At 38.6% G+C, this 17,927-nt stretch overlaps 1 protein-coding gene across 5 annotated transcripts in view; it reads right to left on the bottom strand.

Annotated features, from left to right (window-relative positions):
- Window positions 1-5,123: 5,123 nt before the first annotated feature.
- Window positions 5,124-17,927, bottom strand: part of LOC122666998 (ATPase family AAA domain-containing protein At1g05910) — a 48,227-nt gene continuing 35,423 nt past the window's right edge. For 4 of the 5 annotated variants that reach the window (XM_043863138.1, XM_043863139.1, XM_043863136.1 and 1 more), the window contains 3 exons: window positions 6,591-6,656; window positions 6,250-6,499; window positions 5,124-5,650 (listed from right to left, as the gene is read on the bottom strand). In XM_043863138.1, the coding sequence (XP_043719073.1) occupies window positions 5,247-5,650; window positions 6,250-6,499; window positions 6,591-6,656 (720 nt within the window). In that variant the 3' untranslated portion in view covers window positions 5,124-5,246. The remainder of the gene's footprint in view (window positions 5,651-6,249; window positions 6,500-6,590; window positions 6,657-17,927) is intronic. The other variant, XM_043863137.1, reaches the window with a different exon arrangement.

Consider the following 17,927-nt stretch of genomic DNA (forward strand, 5'->3'; position numbering starts at 1 on the left):
CTGCCCGAACACACTGCCCGGGCAAGGTTAAATCATCATTTCACGCCCCCATGTGAGGGGACAGCACGGTCCTGTCCGGACAGCAGACAGGAGAGGAAAAAAATTCTCTTATATTGTGGGTATATTCAAAGTTTGTATAAGATTTGTTTCTTATGATGGGTTAGGAAGCTTAAGTCTATTGTTGAAAATGAATTTTGTCACCCAAAATAATCCTCCAAACCTTGAACAAAATTCGGCCCAACTTGGCTCTCATAAGTCTCCCGGTAGAAAATGACTACTTTGCCACTGAGGTGACTTAGGTATCCAAACGTTATCAAAACGGGCTAAAATTTGTAACAAGACTCTGCTTTAACATTTTGCGGGAAAATGTAGAGTTTGGTGTGAAGAGTACTGTTTAACCATCATTTTATCAAAATAATTATTCTATGGGTCTCTAGTTTTAAGCACAGTTTTGACTATGTTCCAGGCCAAACTTGTAGTTGATCTGTACATCATTGAGTAGTATTCTCAAATAACTTTTCTAATGATATATAACTAATAAAAATCCGTCCATCGGATTTATTGGAATCATTGTCCGAAGTTCAACCAAAAAACAACTTTTTTTTTTAATAGATTGGATCTTGTGTGGATGAATTGGATCTTAACAATCAACATAGCAAATCAAAGAAAAGAAAACGCGGTTATTGCTCTTTCTTTTGCAAAAGAAAATTAAAAAATATATATATATATATTGAAGCTAGGAATAAATGCATCAAAGCTCACAACAGCTCGAAGACACCACAGGTTCACCCCAAAAATGTCATTTCCCAGCTGATATAAATGTTGTCTGAACTATATTTGGGTCTGTTTGTAAACAATGGGTGTGTGCATTTGTCCTTGACTTCTCCTTGTTATTTTATGATTTGATTTTAACATAACAATTACAATCTTTGATTTGGTAAGGAACTGGTGGGAGTGGGCTTCATAGATACCATTCTCTCTTTGTGAATAATTTTTTTTTTGGCCAATCAAACAAATTGAAATATTATTGAAAGAAAGAAGAGAAAGACCTCCTCCCAGATAAGAGAGAAGGATTTAGACAAACAAAGAAGGGACGCACCCTTATAAAGGATATGAGCCTCCTTATTTAACTTCCCAGCAACATGTAGAAAACCTACACTATCAAAATTACAACTAAGCTTTAGAATATCAGAGACAAGAACATCAATAACCCAGCTCGAGTGGGAAGTTTTATTCGAGCTAGCAACTAGACTATTAGCATCAGAAAACACTATGACTGTTGGAGTTTTTCAACATAATGATGTTGGGAATAGTCCCACATCGGAAACGTAAAGGTGAATACTTGAGTATATTTAATAAAGCTCTATCTAATGTTTAAGTTAATAAACAAGGTGGATGCTACGGTGTATGTGCGAGGACTTTCTTCCGAGCACGCACGAGCGGTGTGGGTTGTAGATTCGTTAGTGGTGCACTCACTACGCACTTAGCACGCTTCGAGCAAGATCTGATCTAGATCGTTCATTTTGATCTAGTGATCCGATTTGAATCTGGATAAGATCAATGTATACAGTTGATCAACAATTATGACTGTTATATTGTTGGATGGCTTAGATCGTACACGATCTAATAGACCAGATTCAAAGATGAAAGAATCCATCTGTTGGGAACAGGTGCCAAGTGGCTTATTAATATCCAGAGATATTTCAAATTTGAGATATATCCCAAAACGTTCTCTTCTTCTCCTCATTCTCAAAGTTGTTGTTGCAGGGAATTTGTTTTGCTGCACGAGCAGATTTCTCTGCTTCTGGCTTTTCTGCTTCTCAAAAGGCTTTCTGAAATCGTTCTTGGCTTCATTTGTGCAATACGCAGCCAAGATAATCAACTTTGTTTGAGGCTTCACTGTGTCTTGGGAGACAATTAGTCTGCAACTTATTTGCATCAGACTGTAGGGACGAATTTCGTCTTAAGGAAAGCGACTCTATAATGCGCCTTGAAGTTTCAAGCCAACTCCTGTTCTAACAATGACTTTCTTTAATCCAAAGCTTTGTGCAAGTAGAAGACCATCTCTCACAGCCTCAGCCTCCATTGCCATTGTCGAAGTCTACATTCCTTCAATTTTTAATGCTTTTGAAGTGCATTATAGCTGGGTTGTTTTTTGTTTAATCAAATACAACGATGAAAGTAAGCCCGTACGTGAATATGTGGTTGGTATTATGAAATCAGAATGTGAGTATAAAGTTTGTTGTAACCAATATGAGTTTATGATTAATTATAGTTGTAAGAAATTTGAGACATTTGGCATTCTTTGTTGCCATGCTTTGAAAGTTTTGAATGTGCTAGATATCAAGTGTATTTCTGCACAGCTTATATTTTGAGGATATGGACACGGGCCGCAAGAAGCATGGTAGTGCTAGTCAATGAAGGCAAACAGGTTGAAGAAGATGTTAACTTAGATAGTTCACAATGATATAGGCGTCTATGTCTTGAACTTGTTATGATAGCATCACAAGCTTCAAGGTCAGCTAAGGGTTATGCTTTGGTAAAGAAAGTTACAAAAGAATTATGTGTCTAGCTTGATAGTATCGATGTATCTGATGGCTCAAAAGTGGTTGTCTCTGATGAGGTCCCAAATGTAATGTTTGCAATAGGGCTGAAGAAAAAAGAAAAGTGTAAAGGTGGTAGTAAGATGAAGAGTTTGAGAGAAAAATAAGGGGGGGAAAAAAAAAAGAGACGTAAAGAGACAACATACACTGAAGATTCACAGGGCAATCATTTAGCTCTTGCACCCACCAGTGGTGCATTTTTTCAACAGATGGATGAGAACATTAGCTTCACTTCAATGTTAACGGTAAATGTGACCATAATTCTTTTGTTATAGTTTATTTCTTGAATTTAATATTTTTTCCATTATTGCCTTTGTGCTGAGAACCTCTGATCATGATCTTTCCTTAGCCTTATCTTCTCAAGCATCAACAAGACATGTTCACTAAACAACAAGATTAAATAGCTCAAGATTCACTTACAAGTAGAGTACACATGTTCTCACTTATATGTAGTGTTTTAAACATCTCTTATGTTTTTTGTAATATTATTGTTCAAACATTAGTTATGGCCACTTTATACCCTTCTTATTTGTAACATTTCATTCCCCTATTATAGTAGTACATTCATAGTTATCTCTATCTTTTATTCTTTTATTCTTTTTTTTTTTGGCCTGTTGATCTAACATGTATTTTTTTTAGGTAGAAACTTAGCCCAATGTAGTTCAGAGCAGCTGGGAGGCGAGAAGGGTATGACTGTTTGTATCTCTGTCTCGCTTTTATGTATCTTGAGATCTAACATGCTTTTTTTTTTAAGGTGAGTCATTAGCTCAAAATGGTAGAGCACCTGGGAATTATCCAGGGTATGATGGTTCAAATCCATCAGGATTCATAAATACACTTAGATACTTATTTGTCTCTAATATATTTTTCATTATATTGATGATAAGAACTATACCAGTACTATTAAATTCTTAGATCTGAGCTGTAGATACTCTCATTCATTAGATTGTTGAACAGCAAAGTGTTGCTTTCTTTGTTAGGAATACTTATGCTCAAGGTTGTTTGTCTAAGAAACATGCGTTTGGTTTCAATCGACACTTGCCTGGACTGTTACCTAACTTCAAATGGAATGAACTAATAAGACCTGCTATAGAATGAAATAACTGTAGTGAAGCTCACTTTTTACTGTAAAGCTATTTCATGATTTGGAAACTATTAAGCGCAAACATAAGTTTCAAATTGTCTTTATCTTTGAACAATGATATACTTATTTGATGGACCACAAAGAGGGGGATGGTTTAAGTTTCTGTCCCTCATGTGGAGAGACTAACTAAGAAAGCATTAATTGTGGTGCAGCAAAGTTCAATTGGTCTTCTTCTGTTATGTATGTCTCGAATTCTTGGATCTGTTTTGAAGAATGACCCGCTCTGACATTTTTGGTGGCGACCCGATGGATCGACCCGGATCCGATGGAGGAGTATTATGTTCTTTACCCGCTTTATTGTAAAGACGAGTAAGATTTGGGGTTTTTCGTTTTAAGGTTTCTGGGGGAGAGCAGCAACGCCGTTTTGGGTGTTCTTGAGAGATCTCCATTATAATTTTTCTCTGATTTGCATAGTGAATCATCTTCGCCTTCACCCGTGGATGTAGCACACCATATTGGTGTGTGCACCACGTTATATCTCTGTGTCCTCTTGCTCTGTTCTTGTTTCTTTTCGTGTTTTTAGTTGGTGTTTGCTATAACATCTTCCTTCATTAATCTTAGAAATTAAAATGGACCAAGGTTCTTGCCCTGAACTATCTTCTTCTGGTCTGAGCTATTTTGAATTAAACATATATGACCCACCTTCTTTAAAGAGAGAAACATGTGCTGAGTTTAGGCTTTTCTCCCCTGCTTTTCCTTTGAATTATGAGCAGGGGAGAAAAGCCAGTCTTCAGTTCAATCCATTCAGTTAAAGGATTATCATATTATATCAAGAATAGAAGACCACCGATCTAACAGTCACAGTTCAATCTATTTTTTTTAGAATGTAATACAATAAAAATTAAATTACAAAATAGTTATAAATATTACCACTTGCTGTTCAATCTCAATGCAGTTGAGCAAGTTGTTTAGCCTTTTGATTTATTCAAGATGTCTGGGTGGTTGTTTCAATTTTTTAACTTTTCTTTAGGCAGCCTAATCTTGTTTATTTCCTTATATCCAAAATGACAACTCTGTTTCAAGGTTAATCATACACTCTGTTTTGCTGATTAATAGAATTTATTTTCTTGATTAATAACTGTTTCAAGGTTAATCATATTGCAGATTGTTCGTTTAATACTTAAGTTGTTATTTCTAGAAGGCAGGTTATCTATTTCTATTTTGTAATTGGTAAGGAAATTGTGATGATGATGCTGCTGTTTCTTCAGTCAGTCAATCTTTCTTTTTTCTAATTTTGTTTTAGTTTTCTTCTTTGGATTCTTCTCCATTTAATTTTGACTGGGTTCGTCAGATCACCCACATCCTACATTACTATTTACTACACCTCTAGTAGAATTAAGGACGGGAAAGAACACACATACATATGTATAGACAGAGAGTTGAATCACTCAATACCTAATCTCATTAAGACTAAAATCCCGAAATTATACATGAACTTGGTTAACCTCTGGGAAAAACCACTAAGAATGAAAATTATAAGAATCAATGGAGCTTTGGTATCAGAAATTTCCATGGTCTTCTGCAAACCTCAACAAAAATCTCAAAATTGAAGCCCTGAAATCTTCCCCAGCTTTCAGTTTGGTTTCAATTACACCTTTCATAATACGTGTGTAAAGGCTTTCAAGCTCTGGTACACCGTATCCTTCAGTGCGATCCACCAAACACTGCTTGAGAGACTCAACCTGGCTGGAAATCTCTCCATCCGACATTACAGCATCTTCTTGGGATTTGCTCTCCCCAGAATAACTTGAAGCATTTGTGAAAGTGTCCAATGGTTCTTCATCAGCCAAAGATTTCTCTGGTCCCTCGACCACACCATTTGAATCAGGTTCCTGAGAAGGGGCTGGTTGAGAAGGTGTTGCCTTTGACAGTCCTGGATCTGCAGACTGTGACTCGTCTTCTATTGTTGATTCAAATGTATATGGTTCAGAATTGAAACAAATTTTTAAGCAAAATAAATAACAATGATAATTAGAAATAAATAGAAACAAAGCTACTATATACTGTGTGGCGTTACATGCTACAGAGATAGGAATACTGGAGAGGGCTCTCTATCACTCTCACTTTCCAGAAAGTTGCTGAGATGGGACTCTTATAACACCCTCACAAACATGATGTATTCATTTTTAATTGCATAATCTCTACAATGATATTTATCCCTCCTCACCCCCACCCCCCCCCCCCAACCCAACCACCCCCCCCCCCCAAAAAAAAAAATTTATTTACAAGGATATTCAAAATGGACCTACTTCCTGATTCTGCTAGATTTATGAAATTGAATTTTCTTGATGTCTAACTACACCTAAACCTTCAACCCAAAAAAACTAGATTTCTACCCGTCACTTCTGATAACATATACTTCAGACATTTGAAAAGACCCCTACAGTCTCTACTGTCTGAATGCTCAAGTAACATTTTGAGTTCTAACCATCACAATAAAAGATCTATTTCATTTTTTTAGCATTAAGAAAAACTGACAGAACCCAAAGGAAGAGTCAATACCAGCTTTCTCAAAGTCTATATTCTTCTTTGTCCGTTTCAATACTTCATAACTTTGAGTTACATTAACCTCAGGTTGGACATTACGAAGTCGAGCACTTGCTCTGGTAACAGCCGTGTGCTGAATAATGGGAGAATTAGGGAAGCCAGTGCCCCCCATATCATCTGTAAAGTGGGTAGGCCCCCCTTGGGCTGCAATCTTGTCACAGAAAGTAACTAATGCTGGGTCCATCTGTGATAGCATCCCATGCACCTGAAAGAAACACAGTTAACAAAAACACAGCTAGAGAAAACAAATCAAAAATCTAGATCAAAACCACTAGAATAGGGGAAAAAACTCATACTGCATCTCGAAGCTCATGAGCTCTGCTGACGATCCTAGCTCCGTTGTAATCATCACCATTGTAGGCCTGAACACAAGCACAAAAGAAAAACATCAAAACACCACAAAGGATAGCAAATAGTGGTAAAGATAGTTTGGATAAGTCTACAGGATCCAGTATGATGTAGATGTCAGTCAGACTATAATTCCCAATATTCGAAAAACCAATAACCCTTCCAGTAAAATTTTAGAAAGTCAAGGCAATCATAGTTTAGAGACATATAAAAGATCGGAAGCATGTCCACACACAAAAGCCCTGAATTACTGTAGTCAATGGTGTTTATACACATGTTTGTGTCATCAGTAATAATGAACTCTTATGAGGCAGCTGAGCTGGTGTGGCCATGGTCGCTAGATGTTCTTCCACCTCGCTCATCCTTCACATGGGAAGTCTTAGCTCAAGGGGCAATTGAACATTGGTAAGAGGATAACACTTTGACCACCCTCTTGAACTAACTGTGAGAAAAGGATTAGGTTTTGTTGAAATGACAAGGCAAGGTGTTAACATGGATGAGGATGACAGCACTGTCAAGGTTTCTCCAGAGGAGCTCTCATAAGTTGGACAGTCTAGATAGGGATAAAGTGGAGAGGTAAGCTCGAGGTCCAGTTCACCCATGCTCATTTAAACCAGATTTGTATCTAGATAAAAGATTCATCCTAGAATCAGACTAGCTCTGGGATGGTTGGACGTGTGGGATATTTTAATTAGCTAGATTAAGCTTCAATATCCAGATTGTATCTATATTAATGAAGCAGTAGGCTCTTGGGTGTATAATGATCCACCATTATGGATCTAAATCAGATCTGGATATGGAAGTGAATATGGAGCCTGGATTTAGATAGGTCTGACCCAGGTCTAACCCATGTGTTCCAAGACTAGATAACCGTGCACCACCCCACCCCTCCTTGTTGGATAATGCCTGCTGTGTCTAGACAGAATAAATCTAAAATGGTTCAGATTCAGTTCATTGACCAAGGACTGATATCCCTCTGGATACTTACCATATTTACAAGAATACAAAACATTTAAGATTGACAAAATTTATGCCAGCCATCAGCATCTATTCAATCTCCTAGATGGCAATAAGCCCTAAACCTAACCCTTTTTATAAGTATATTCTAGTACAGTTCTAAGCTAATGATAATATTTGTTATTTAAGAATTCCATAACATAATACTGTTTTTTTTCCTCTCTATTGATTGGAAAAGAAGTTGTTATCTCTGACCTAGTTTTGAAGGTGAGTATGATCCCCTTAATTTTGAAAATTGACAATAGAAGACCAAATTTACCACATAAGAAAACGTTTCCATTTATCTGCCTCAAAATAATAAAAGATAGACCAAAAGAGTTTACTCTTACAGAGTTTTGTGCATTTTAGGGTTTAGCTTTCAATGATGACTATTTTTGTCAAATAGAAATGGAAAATTATCAGCGCCACCCCTTGACGTTTGCCTATATTTTAAGGCACACCCACTAATTACCATAATATCAGTGCCACCCCCTGCTTTGCCAAACTAATTCCACAGACCCCCTACCGTTAGTTAAGAACTGTTAAGTGGTGATGTCAGCTTTTTAATATTTTTTAAAAGACACTTTTGCCCTTCTTAGTGGGCGAAGTACCTAATCTACCGTTCCATTAAAACACCTACAAACCCTTCTTCCTCACACCCACCGACAACCTTGGAGAATCCACTGCAACCTACCATTTTCTGAAGAGACCTCCTCCAGCGATAAAAACAGTTCGGCGTCAACCGACCACCATTGCCCCACTCTCATCTCCTCAGCAACCACATCCAGATGAGAAGCAAAGGCTGGAACTCAGCAAGAGGCTTTGCTTAGAAACTAGACAAGTCAAGTTCTGGTTTCAGAACTGCTGTACTCAGATGAAGGTAAATTATTGCATGCCCTTTATCATCTTTTCAATTTTTTCTGCTTTTACTTTTCGATGTTAGTTTTGTGAACCAGACGCAACTCGAACGCCATGAAAACTCAATACTGAGAACTTGTCAATTAGGGATGTGATGAGGAATCCAACCTGCACCAACTGCGGTGGACCGGGAATGCTAGGCGAGATCTCTTTACAAGAGCAGCACCTTAGGATTGAGAATGCTCGCCTAAAAGATGAGCTTGATCAAGTGTGTGCCCTCTCTGGGAAGTTCTTGGGCAGGGCAATCTCTCCAATGCCCAACTCCAGCTTGGAACTCGGTGTTGGAAGCAATGGATTTTGTGGGTTAAACACCTCGGCCGTAACGTTGCCTTTGGCATCTAATTTTGATGGTGGTGCCACGGTTTCAGTTTCTGGTGGCTTGGCTGTTGTGCCTTCCCCTATAACTATAGTTGTTGCCACAAACCTTGAGAGAACTGCTGCAAAGTTTAGGTTCGAAGAGATGAGAATGGGGCAATGATGATCGGAGAGTCGTCGGAGAGAGATGGTTTGGGGAGGAGTGAGATAGTTCTAAAAAGCTTCCTTCCATCCTTCCCTTAAATGCAATTCCTCAGCTTCTCTCTATCTTCAAGGTTTAACCTTCTATGTTTATTTCATTGTCTTCGGCCCTCTTCCATTGTGACTGTCTGCGTTCTAACCTTTGAAAAAGACAACTATTCAATTCAAATTCACCCAATTTTTCGAAGCTATTGAACTGATTTCAGCAACCCATTTGTGATTTCTTAAGTCAATCTCGAGCTACTATTCTGATGTTTGTAGCTTCTGATTCTCCATCTTCGTCCCCCCATCGTCTTCTTCTCCACAATTCTTTGCTCACCTTCTCGTTGTCGTTCTCCAAAAAATGTTGGATCCTTACTCTTAAACATGAACTAAAGTAAACCTCTGTTCACCCCCATTCGTAGGATCTATTATTAGATTAAGAACTAGAATGGAGAACGCCGGGAATTGGGAGCAGAAACCTTTGTTCAATGAGCTGAAGCAAGGGAGGGAACTAGTGAAGCAGCTCCAGATGCATCTTGATCCATCCTATTTTGAAGAGACTCGTAGGCGATGGGATGGGGTGATTGTATGCTGGTTGTGAAGTCTCCAACGGCAAGAAATGATTTAGGAATAGATTTTTTATGTTTTTAGTGTAAAGGGTATATTGGTCAAAGGAATTTCATATGTTAACACAATTCAGAAATGGGTAATGGTTGATATTATGGTAGTTAGTGGGTGTGCCTTAAAATATAGGCAAACGTCAGGGGGTGGCACTGATAATTTTCCAATAGAAATTTAGTTGAAAAAGCTAGGAGAAACCTAATCAAAACCAGGCCCACCAAGACCATATATAACTCATTCCCAAAAACCCATATCAACGGTAGAATCCTACAAAGATAGAGTTCAGATCTGCTACCCACATGGGGACGGGTGGGGACAGATCTGAACCCTCCATGGGGGTGTGGGACCCGCCTCTAGGGAGTAGGACCCACACCCCTTGGAGGGATTAGACCTGTCCCCACCCGTCCCCATGTGGGTAGCTGATCCGGATTCCAAAATATGCTAGGAGTTTCTTGGGATGGATATGGATACCCCCCCCAACATTAAAGTCCTAAATATTCCCTGATTTCCCAACTGATCAGCACAGCTCATTTGCTGACCAAGATATAACCAATGTGTTAGGTTTTAGAGTAGAAGAAGAAGAAGAGAGAAGAGAGAAGAGAGAAGCTCCAAGAGAACAAAAACGATTTTTGGGTTATGAGAGTTGTATCTCAAACTAGAGACAAACTAGTTTATATTGAAAAGAATAGATAATTACACATAGGCCCCTGGCCTTATACAAATGTCATAAAGAACATATAAAAGATGTGGTTATATACAAATATACCCCTGACTACTATTCTTAACACAATGATGTTCATAGTTTCCAATGATTTCCCATCATAATGCTAACACTTATCAGCAATTACTTTTCTTCTTCATATCTTTATTTATTTCCATTTAAGTTTCTTAAAATAATCTAGGTCAGAGAGAGAGAGAGAGAAGGGGACGAGGCATGATTATAGAAAAAGCTTGCAGGGTCAAAAGGTTGATGTTGCCAGAACTTTTAAGGAGTTAATCCCCTCACCGCCCTAATCTCCGAAAACATTACTAAAAAAAAGTCTACACATCATCAGCATCATTGACATTTCTTCCTTACCATGTGGAGACATGCGTGGATCCAAGTGATAGTGGTGCAGACCATAGGCTAGGAAAGAAACTAGAATAGCACAAAGGCAAGAACCACACTTAGAACCAGGATCAGATTACGAAATTTGAATAATTTGACAGATTTTGAGAGGGGGGAGGGGGATACCAGTTTTCTAACAAATTACCAAATAGAACCCAGAGCTGTAATTAAGAGTAAATAATTCTGAAATTTCAGAAATAAGAAAGAAGTATGGGACAGTGAACAAGAGGAGTAAAAGAGGCATAATTGTCAAAATCCTAATCAGCCAGAACTGTAACTCGGGGAATTGGATCAAATTGTCCTAAAGGAGTGAATCTGAATATAAAAGTATGATTCAACATGTGTTTAGAGAGAACAACTGGACTGATTAGTGTAATTCTAAAAAAGAGCAAGGGTAATAGATATAACAGAAAAGAACTAATAACTAAGAACTAAAGAGAGAAATCAAGAGGGTATGCAATTAGAAAGTCAACCACAAAATCTCAGATTAAACTAAGTAAAAGTGAATGAGACATAACAGATTAAAGCAAGCTGAAATTAAGTGAGAAAACAGGGAAAGCACTAGTAGCGAAAGAAGAAGAAATAAACGACAATGAGAATAGAATAAGGGATGAGGGAAAGATCACACCTGAGAAGAGATGATCAGAACTAGAATTAGAAGAAAAGAACAGTTGGACAGATCTGGAAGACCCAGTCCTGTATGCAGAGTACAACAGCACCAAAACCTCAAATAACTTAAATTCTTTACTCAAATCATACTTAATTGATTGGGTGGCTGTATACAGATATATAAACTTTCAGAATTTTTAATTCAACTCACAATTAGACTCCTATTCATACTCTCACATTGATTTTACTTAAGAGACTCAAAAGTCGAAACAGAACTCCATACCTGCTAATAAACATCCCATTCTAACTCAAACTCTCTAAATTTGACTACTGATCTCGTTTACTGACTTCAACCCCACTTAATGGGCTTATAATTTAGGCCCATTACAATGAAACCCATAAAAATGAAAAAATCCCAACCTATACCATAACTATCCAAAACTCAAGTTCAGCCCATCGGACTGTCGCCAGCACCTTACAGGCCTCCCAAGCTTACACCTAGGCCTCCATACGGGATCATGATGATCCAACCAGTCTAATGCAACTGCATCAGATAGAAGACCGCATAAACATCTTGCTGGTCCAATTTCAGCCCCAAAAGATAACAGAAGGTGCCCCAAAAGTGAGTTTAATGAAATACCACTGTAAAAAAACCACTTGTATATGTGTGGGCCAATTTCAGCCCCAAACTATTAGTTGACAACACCAAAAATGTTTCATTTGAAATAGCAGAATTGTAAGGAAGGTACAAAAAACAAAAACCTATGAGCATGAGTTACTGTGCAACATGTACAAAAACATAAAGAAAAACATGAAACAAGTCTCTCCGGGCAAAAAAGTTCAAATTTCCAAGATATTATTCCAGTCAGATCTAGGTCCTGAGGAGTGAGACCAGAGAATTCCTTTGTAGAACACGCCCATTCTGCCAACCTTTGAATAACTTCAAATGACAACCTTATTTTATCTCATTTCTTGTCATCAAACCTTTCGGTTTCTTTGCTTCCAGATAGATCACCAGATAGCAAAAGGGATCATATTCCAAATCACTTTAGCCTCAGGGGATAAGATAATATCCGCCACTTCGTAAATAAGTATTTCAGCTTAGGGAGACCAAGATCATATAAACTAAGGACATATGTCCACAGGAACAAAGCCAACTCTAACTTCAAAAATAAGTGCTTAGCAGTCTCCTCGTCTTCATAGCACAAACTACATCTTCTAGCCAAGCTGAAAGCTCAACTCTTAAATTGCTCAATGGTAAGAACTTTCTTATGAATTAGCACCCAGACAAAAAATACAAGTTTTGGCAGAACACTGCACCACCATATCAGATCCCTGTCCTTAATTTCAGAGACTTCACCACTTGAGAAGTTAAAGTACTTGACCTCTTAAACCAATCTTCCACCTTTTATATTCACTGGAGACATCAATAAATATATTCTAAAAACATTACACACCCGCCATATGCCCCATGGGCAGGAAGATAAAAATATCCAACAGCATTTGAACCCCACAGCTCAGCTAGCACTTGAAGATTAAACAGTTCTAGCCAATGTTACTCAGGTTTGGGTACAAGCATGGTTCAAAATTTCGCGATATATCGCCAAAATTTCGGTAAATTTCGACGCTACCGAGACGAGATGGGCTTCCGAATGAAAAAAGTTTAAATTTCGTAGAAATACTTGTGTATTGAGTAGTATATTTCGGTATATTTCGTAGAAATACTTGTGTATTGAGTATTGAACTATTGACTATTATGTAGTTTATGAGTTATGACTTATAAACTTATGCACTTATGACTTCATGAGTTTAAACTAAAGGCTACATTTGACTTTATTTTTGTTTTATTACTTTGTTTAAATTTCTTCTTATGTCTTTTAGTACTTAAACCGTATACTATTTATACATCAGGGTCTGACCGTATACTATCAATCAAGCATGCAAACCCACAACACCACTTTGAGTTCATTTTTTTTGCAATATGAAGGTTTAAATGTGTTTATTTAGCTTAAATAAGGGTGTACATGAAGTATCAGGGCTTAATATGGCCAAAAACCCACCGAGATGGAGTGCCGAAATATGGCAGAAAAAATACCATATTTTGGCAAAATTTCGGCATATTTCGGAAATCTCGACCAGCCCGAAATGGCGAGACGAGACGAGATTTCGAACTATGGGTGCAAGATTGAGTATGGTTATGTACCTAGGAGTCAAACCCACCAGATCCTAAGACATTGGATACAGGGATATGTCTCCAAAAAGGGGTTTCGGTGAGGGGTTCTGGCTGCAGTGGGTTAAAAGAGGGAATGACAGATTCCTTACCTGTAAAGGATATAAAACTTTTAAGAAAAGGGTAAGTTAAAATATAAAAACATGGATGAGGGGTCAAGTACAAATTTCCAAACTAGGACTTAAATATAAATATGAAGTTTAAGTTTTGGGCAAGAGATCTCTACTTGGTCGCATGGTCTCTACACAAGTGTCTAGGCCAATGGGTGAGCACGCCTGGGTATCTACCCAGGGGGCAGAGGCGTCATCTCACGGTGCCCTGTGAGAGGGCATAGGAAACACCACCAATTAGAGATCTTTTTCCCTTAAGGTTTTTACAAAGACTAGTATAATTTACAAGTTTCCAACTCTCACCTTTAAATTTTGAAAATGTCATCTTCCCGCATTGGGTTGCTCCACTGCGATTTAGTGGTTGCAGGTTCGAGTTGGGAAACAGCCTCTCCGCGAAGGGGGGTAAGGCTGCATACATTATGACACACCCCAGACCGCATAGTGGCGGGAGCCTCATGCACTGAGTATGCCCTTTAGTCATTTTCTAACAAAATTGTTTAAATTTGCAAGGCTTCAACAGTTTACATCTGAGTCCACCATAAACCCTGAAAAAAACGCTCCAAATCATGGAGCTAGGGTGTCCCAGCCACCAACCATGAGCCCTGATGACAGTGACACAGAAAGTAGTTGACAAAGGTGTAAGTGTAGCCACAGGTATGTTACCAATCGCATCACCCTCTTCTTCTCCCTTCTCTTCCCCCTCTTTCTTCTTCGTCTTCAACTTCTATCAGCTGCAACTGCTTCAGTTTTGCAATCTTTGCAATGTCCTCTGCTGTGACCTCTCTCTCACTAACATAGTGGAAACAAGCCATGTCCGAAGCAGACTTTGTAGGATCTGACACATATCCCATACCCACACTCCTGCCGTGTTGTGCTAAACACACATGCTTCAGGGTGAACAGCTGTGTTGGAGAACAAAGGTTCTAGCTTTGTTTTCCACCCAAAAAAAATACTATATCTGCCCATCTCCCTGATCAATTTTTTGTCTGAGGGCTCAGCGCAGGGGATCGGCAAGGCCTCTCACATTCCGTGTAAGAAGTTTCATGAGGATGAAGGGTGTTCTCTTTCTCTCGGTATCTCCCTCTCTCTCACGATTCTATTCTGCCCCTTTTCATTTTTTGTTTTTTTTTTAATCTCAAATTGTTACATCTGGTTTGACTAATAAATCCCAGCTTCAATCGATTTCAGAATTTTCCCCCCTTTCCACGATGTAATTCCTAGATAGGGTAATGTAGTCCTAGATTGGTAGAAGACCAACTAGGTTAGATGGAATAGGCAGCAAGTTAGATTTAGGGTTTGGGGCTTTTGGAAAGTGTAAAGTGAGGGGATCTAGGATTTAGAGTGGAGGTATAGGGGTGTCCTTTGGATCGAGTTTCCCTATAGGGCAGAGGGAGGTTCGATCCAATTTTGGGGCAGAACTGTTGGATAGTTTGGTCTGTGGGCAATTTAGGGTTTTGGGTTTTAATTTGGAGATGGAGGATCTAGGGTTTGGATCTATGGAAAGAAGCAGAAGTATGGATCGAGTGTAGGGGATAGGCAGGGGGTGTTGTGGTTTAAATTTGGTGAATTTCTAATGGATGGACAAGTCTGGACAAAATTATGGTTGTTGGGAAATTAAAAACAAAAGGGGGAAAGCTAGGGTTGGGGTTGTAGAAGATTAGGAGAAGAAGTATGGGGTTGGGGATACTTCCACACTTACTTGCTATGACAGAAAGTAATCAGCAGTAACTTGTACTTGCAGAAGCTTTAATAAAAATGGGATCTTGGACAGAACTTGAAGACGAACCACCCGGGCTTCACCATAGTTGTCACGGCGTCACGGCGATCCAAGTCGGTGGAGGGGTGTCACGTCGATATATCGACATGTCGCCCGCCATGGCGTTGCCATGGCGAGCATGTTGACCATGTTTTATTTTTTTATTTTCTCTATTTTTAATGGTTTAATAGATGTATACTCAAGCCATGTTTTATTTTTTCTCTATTGTTTCTCAAGTTTTAAGGATGGCAATCTTGTAATTAAGCAGAATCTAAGAAAGGGCATAAAAGGGTTTTGATTTAATGATTAAGGGTAAACTTGGAGGGATGTGTAAAGTATGGACAAAGGGGAATAAAAGAAGAGAAGGGTACTTTAGGAAAAAGGCAAAAATAAGGGTTTGTAATAACCCACGATCGGATTTATGGTTATCTTCAACCTTACGACTTCAGCCTAGGACGGAAAAGGCAAAGTACGAAGGAGATAACTCCTTCAACTCTTCTCGGTCCAGTCTAAACCTTTAGGCAAAGCATCGCCACATCATGTTCTATCAATTCCAGCAAGAACTCATCACAGAAATCAACTAAGCAAGGAGTATTTAATTCCTGGAATCAGATCTAGCGACTTCTTAGTTGCAAAACAGAGACAGAGAGACAGGAAGAAGAAATTGAAGAGGGAAAGAAGAAATAAAGAAGAAATCGAAGAGGGAAAGAGAGATAAGAAGAAGAAATCAAAGAGGGACGCCATGGCGTAGGTCGCCACGCAGGTTCTCCAGCGCCAGAACGCCATGGCGACGCCATGACAACTATAGGCTTCACACCGCAAGGTGTCGATTGGATCAGACACCAATCCCACCAGCTTTGATCACACACAAAGCAAACTTTCACAGTGGAAGAGAAGTTGCAGCAGCTTGCAAGCAGTTTTTAATTTTCAAAAGTGGAGAGTGAGTTGCTCCATGGTTACTATTGCTTTATACAATGGCCTAAGGGCCTTACTCCTATTCAGCCTAGGAATACTCCTAACCGGCTACACTATTCCACCTCCTCTTCTAATTTCTTGTGAGTGTGAACCCAAAAGAATAAGAAAATACAATAAATTAAAAAGAGGTGACTTAAGTCACTTAAATTGAACCATTGGTTCAACCAGGTTGGGCCAGTTCAATTTAAAAATATAAAACACTGAAAAAAAAATTAAGTATAGAACTAGTACTACTACTAGTACTGATTCTACTTGGGCAACAGCTTCATGTTCTTCTTCTTCTTGCAGAGGTAGTGCTTTTGCTCTGCATCATATGGTGGGGTCCACCATTGACTTGAATCCAAAAATATAAATAAAAGCTTATAACTCTCACCTCTCTTTGCAGCTTATAAGACTTGAACTCAAGACCTCTCACTAGCTTACGTCACAACTACCAGACTAACACTTCAATTGTTCATTAAATCTAAAAAATCAATTTAAATATAGAGTTAAAGTACTCTTTAATTTTTAAATATCTCATATACCTATATGCCAACCAATACCAGGTTATTACTAAGATCAGATTCCACACCTAATGGAATTATGAGGAAAGAATAATCGTGAATTTATGCAATTGCCCCTGAGGTGTAAAATTATAAAAATACCCCTAGGCATAGATAATTAATTATTTATCAACACTTTCAGGTTTCCAAAATTCTGGTGCATTATATCCTCCACTTCTAAAATTTCGTCCTCAAAATTTCACGTACCTCAATCATCAAACAGAAGTGGATAGTGAGTTCTCATCTTGTCCTCGCGCACCCAAGTTGCTTCATGCATTATGTGGATAACCCAAAACGAGCGAAAGATCCAGCATATACTTCTTCAACATTGATACGTGAAATACATCATGCACTCCAGATAAGGCAGGCGGTAGAGCAAGCTCATATGCCACCGGTCCCATCCCCTTGAGGATTTCAAATGGTCCAAAGTATCTAGGGCTCAACATGCCCTTTTCTTGTTTTGAGGGTCTTTTGGGGTTTTTCTTATCATGGTGTGCAGAAAGCACTGCTGCACTTGCTTATGATGAAACATCTTGTTGAAAACAAAATATGAAAGACAAGGGTTTTCTCATGTTTCCAAAGATATGGTAGTGATCTGCTGGAATCGTGGAGTTTTACTGATGTGTTGGTGATCTGTGGCCTTGCCTATGTCAAGAGTTGTTGCTAATACATGACCTGTGGCTGTTCTGCTCCCTACTTATGCTCTATTTTATCATTCCTATTCTTGATGAGATTTATCTGATTAGCAACATCTAATCAGCAGATTTAGATCATATTTTGGGAGATTTATCCTTGCCTGGAATGTATACTTTACTGGAGTTTTATCCTAATCTGCCTTATGGATAAAGAGATCTGTTGATTCCTAATTTTTTGGGCTTAAAGTTTCTAAATCTGATTTGTGCCCACGGATCCAGATCTGACC

The sequence above is a fragment of the Telopea speciosissima genome, chromosome 7, assembly GCF_018873765.1.
Source record: "Telopea speciosissima isolate NSW1024214 ecotype Mountain lineage chromosome 7, Tspe_v1, whole genome shotgun sequence".
In the NCBI taxonomy this organism is placed as follows: Eukaryota; Viridiplantae; Streptophyta; class Magnoliopsida; order Proteales; family Proteaceae; genus Telopea; species Telopea speciosissima.